This window comes from Vulpes lagopus, chromosome 5, assembly GCF_018345385.1.
Source record: "Vulpes lagopus strain Blue_001 chromosome 5, ASM1834538v1, whole genome shotgun sequence".
NCBI lineage: Eukaryota > Metazoa > Chordata > Mammalia > Carnivora > Canidae > Vulpes > Vulpes lagopus.
This window is the reverse complement of record NC_054828.1, coordinates 89,150,083-89,153,960: the sequence shown is the minus strand read 5'-3', so window position 1 is coordinate 89,153,960 and position 3,878 is coordinate 89,150,083. Positions and strand designations below refer to the sequence as shown.

The 3,878-nt window shown below is 46.4% G+C and overlaps 1 protein-coding gene across 1 annotated transcript; it reads left to right on the top strand.

Moving 5' to 3' along the window:
• Positions 1 to 339: 339 nt before the first annotated feature.
• Positions 340 to 3,105, top strand: LOC121491908 (regenerating islet-derived protein 3-gamma-like). The gene is made up of 6 exons (XM_041757035.1): positions 340 to 358; positions 639 to 748; positions 1,311 to 1,429; positions 1,639 to 1,776; positions 2,422 to 2,548; positions 2,832 to 3,105. Exons 2-6 carry the CDS (start codon positions 670 to 672, stop codon positions 2,897 to 2,899), a joined length of 531 nt encoding a protein of 176 aa, XP_041612969.1. The 5' UTR covers positions 340 to 358; positions 639 to 669; the 3' UTR covers positions 2,900 to 3,105.
• The last annotated feature ends 773 nt before the right edge of the window (positions 3,106 to 3,878 follow it).

Below are 3,878 nucleotides of genomic sequence, written 5' to 3'. Positions count from 1 at the left end.
GGAGTTCTTGAATATCAACTAAAAGAATTACTCCATTAGATGTTCCCCTTTTTTAATACTACAATTCCTGCTAACAGCCCCTAATACAGAAGAAGAGCCAGCGAAAGAACAAATTTCACCTGTTCCTGGGGAAAGGGCTGACCTGCTAACGGGAAAGAGGCAAAATCTGTGGCAATTCCCAGCCTTTGCTGGGAAGAGACTTCTCCTTATGCTAGCAACTTCCTTGAACCATTGCCAAGCCCTTTCCATGACCCCTGACCCCTCCACATTCCTGTTATTTATTTCAGTGCCTGCCCTTCAATTTTTCTTATAAAAGCCCAGCCTGACTGACAGACCATTGCAAATCCCTGCAAGACAGGTGAGTGGAAGCTGAGAGTGGCAGGAGTTATACTGTACATATTTGGGGGAAGGTACAGGAGGATCCCTGCCAGAGACAGAGACACAGCATCTGTTATTTCAGCACGGGCTGGCTGGCAGGTCTCATGGGGTAGGAGGGTGTACTGATCATCTGATTCCTTCCAGAGCTATACAAGGGGATAGATGTCACTGAGATCAATTTGTTCCTAGGAGACTAAATAAAGACAAGGAAGAGGAGTTGCCCTCCCTAATTGCCCTCTCTCTAATTACTCTTTCCTTAGTGATCTCTGACTGCTTCCTAGGATCACAGACATGATGCTGCCTCCCATGACCCTCCCCAGCATGTCCTGGATGCTGCTCTCCTGCCTGATGGTCCTGTCTCAGGTCCGAGGTGAGCTTGCCCTGTCTCTAGCACTGGGTCCTTGTGAATGCTCAGGGCCAAGAGGAAGAGAAAAGGCTCCTGTGGTAATGGTGACATATCTCCCCACACAATGAAGCTGCCTATAACTTGCCCATCATCACTCCTTCCTTCAGAGTACCCAGGGGTGACAGGCGTCACAGGGGCCCACTAGCACCACAAGGAGGTCATTTACATTTTGTCACTGCAGTCTAATTTATGTTGGAAGGTGAAAGAGGAAAAGCATGAAGGGTCAGTAATGAGATATAGGGAAGGAAAATGAGGATCCAGTGCAAGAATGGTCAGCCTAGTGTGTGGAAGGGTTGGGCTTTGAAGGCGAAGGAGGAAAAGAGGAGAGAAGTTTCCTCACTTAGTGCAGTTGGTTCAAGACCCAGAAATCCTGAAAGTGTAGGTCAGCAATGGTGAGAGACAGTCAGGGCTTTGACATCACTTCCCCACGCACCGGCCTCATAGATATTCCCCTAGATCACCTCCCTACCCTGATGCCCACTCTCCTCCTCACTTTTTCCTTCTCTTTGACTCCCTTCCACCATAGGTGAAGACTCCCAGAAGGACGTGCCTGCCCCACGGATCACCTGTCCCAAAGGCTCCAAGGCCTATGCCTCCCACTGCTATGCCTTGTTTATGACCCCCAAATCCTGGATGGATGCTGATGTGAGTACTTGGATTTTCAGTTAGGGGTTTTAAGGGGAAAGTACATTAGAGACCTGAGGGGGTGGGTTCCATTCTCCAGAGTTTCTCCAGAAGGGGCGAGATTGAGCACCCTCATCTCTTGCATATATACCCCTTCTCTCCTACCTCTGCCCTGCCCTCTCCCGAGTTATGTCTCAGGCTCCCCCTGAGTCTCTCCTTTCCCCACCCAGATGGCCTGCCAGAAGAGGCCCTCGGGACACCTTGTGTCTGTGCTCAGTGGGAGTGAGGCATCCTTTGTGGCCTCCCTGGTCAAGAACAGTGTGAACACCTACTCATATGTCTGGATGGGGCTCCATGACCCCACAGAGGTATGCACTCATTTCTCTTCATAACCCCTCAAACTGCTATTGCCCCCCAGCCCCGCTCCCTGTCCCCAGTGCCTGCCCAGTAAATGCCCTAGAGAGCCCTGGAGCTCAGAGATCTAGGAGGACATTAGGGAGAAGGGAAAGGTCTTGCAGCCAGCTGAACAGCTGAGTTCTGTGGAAGTCCCTTGTCTCCAGCTGAAGTGAATCTGCCTCCTGTCATGCTTTTGCACAATTCCCATGTGAGGCCTTGGAATTCAGTTCTCTGAGCTTCACAGAGTTGGCACTTACTGTGCTGAGGGAATCCTAAATGAACATAGGATCCATTTTTGCTCTGTAGATCAGACATTGTCTTTGAGGTTCAGAGGGTAATCACAAATGTACCACTGATTGCTGTTCAGTTGGTAACGTGTTACTCTGAATGGTTCTGTTGGTCTTTGTGATTACTGGTTTTGGAATCTGCCAATCAAAGCAAGGAATTAGGAAGAGTTTCCTTTTCAGAGGAGAGCTCTGGCTCCAGGGCAGCATCTGGATGAGCAGAGAAAATTTGGTGATGTTCGGGAGGGGTTCATGCAAGGAGAACTCTAATAGAGAGTTCTAATGGATTGAGGGTGGTGAGAATTCAACCTCACCACCCTCCATCCTCTACAGGGCTATGAGCCCAATGCAGATGGTTGGGAGTGGAGTAGTGCTGATATTCTGAATTACTTTGCCTGGGAGAAAGACCCCTCCACCATCGCAAATCCTGGCTATTGTGGGAGCCTGTCAAGAAGCACAGGTAAGTAACAGAGAAGCTACTTTCTGCCCAGACTTTTTCATCCTCTATTTCCCCATTTCTCAGCATGACCCTCAGAGAATCCCCCTGAGCTAGAAAATGTAGTGTTGATTTGTCTCCACCATCCCCTCTCATCTCTCCTTTTTCTGAGTCTCGTTTCTCTGGAGTAGGACACTGGTGAGGGTGAGAAGGAGGCTTTGAATCCTAGGCCAGAAACTGGGATGCCTCTCTCTTGGGTTCATGAGCTCCACCAGCCACATTTACCTGAGCTTCTCTGTCTCTCTAGGATATCTGAAATGGAAAGATTATAACTGTGCTACGAAGCTACCCTATATCTGCAAGTTCAAGGACTAGGTCTGGGGAGACCTCAGGAACCTGAGTTTTACATGCAGCTCATCATGGACATGGGACCAAGCATGAATACTCACTCTAGAGTCTTCAAATAAATATCCTCCCATACCTCCAAACTGACCACAGCATTATGACCTTCCCTACTTCTCAGCCTTATCTAAAATACTGCTGTGTCTTCCATAACTTGAGTTCAAGTGATAAAATTAAAAATAAATGTTTTGTCTCAATTGTCTCTCTTGTGCACTTCTGTCTCATAGAGAAACCTTTAGTAGGAAGAAGTGGTTGAGTAGGAAGTCCTTGGGGGTCTTTCTTTTGCTCAATTTCATCCTGGTTTCTGGAAAAGCTCCTAAATATGCATTGTTACTAGCCTGTTTGTAATGGGAGGTGTTTCAATACTGCTCGTGTAGGTTTGGTGTGTGCACATTGCTCCCCCACACATTCTGCTGCATATTCCCCTAGGTCTGATGGTATAACACTACCAGTTTAAAGTTTCAGACGATGTTTAGAACAGTACTTCCTAAAGTATCAGACTGAAGGACAATTAATAGGTTTCATCAATATTTGTAAAACAGACTATGAATAAATAAACCAAAATAATTAGATGGATAAAACAAATAATCAATATATGGACCTATTTTTTATTATCTTTGACAGGCATATAAGTGATATGTCAAATTACTGTACAATCTCCTAATATCTTTCAAATTCTGTTACTTTCCTTGCCATGGTCAGAGGGCATTGCTCCACCAAACTATGCATTCCCCTGTCCCTAGCAGGCACTTGTGAGAACAGACTCAACTAGGGCCTCTTTCTTTTGCCCTAAAACATTCTTATCTCAGTCAGGACTGGATTTGGGATGGCTTTAACATCTGATAGGATTTTTGTTACTATTTTTTGAGTGAAAAAAGAATGATGCTCTTTTGAATAAATTCCCTTTAACTGACTGCAGGCAAGACCCAGACTTTTCATGGAACTATCTATA

What these genes read in the sequence shown, in the direction of transcription:
- LOC121491908 (XM_041757035.1), top strand. Translation starts at nt 670, where the DNA reads ATGATGCTGCCTCCCATGACCCTCCCCAGCATGTCCTGGATGCTGCTC. An exon ending in GGCTCCATGACCCCACAGAG is followed by an intron (nt 1,777 to 2,421) that starts GTATGCACTCAT and finishes CATCCTCTACAG; the next exon opens with GGCTATGAGCCCAATGCAGA. An exon ending in GAGCCTGTCAAGAAGCACAG is followed by an intron (nt 2,549 to 2,831) that starts GTAAGTAACAGA and finishes CTGTCTCTCTAG; the next exon opens with GATATCTGAAATGGAAAGAT.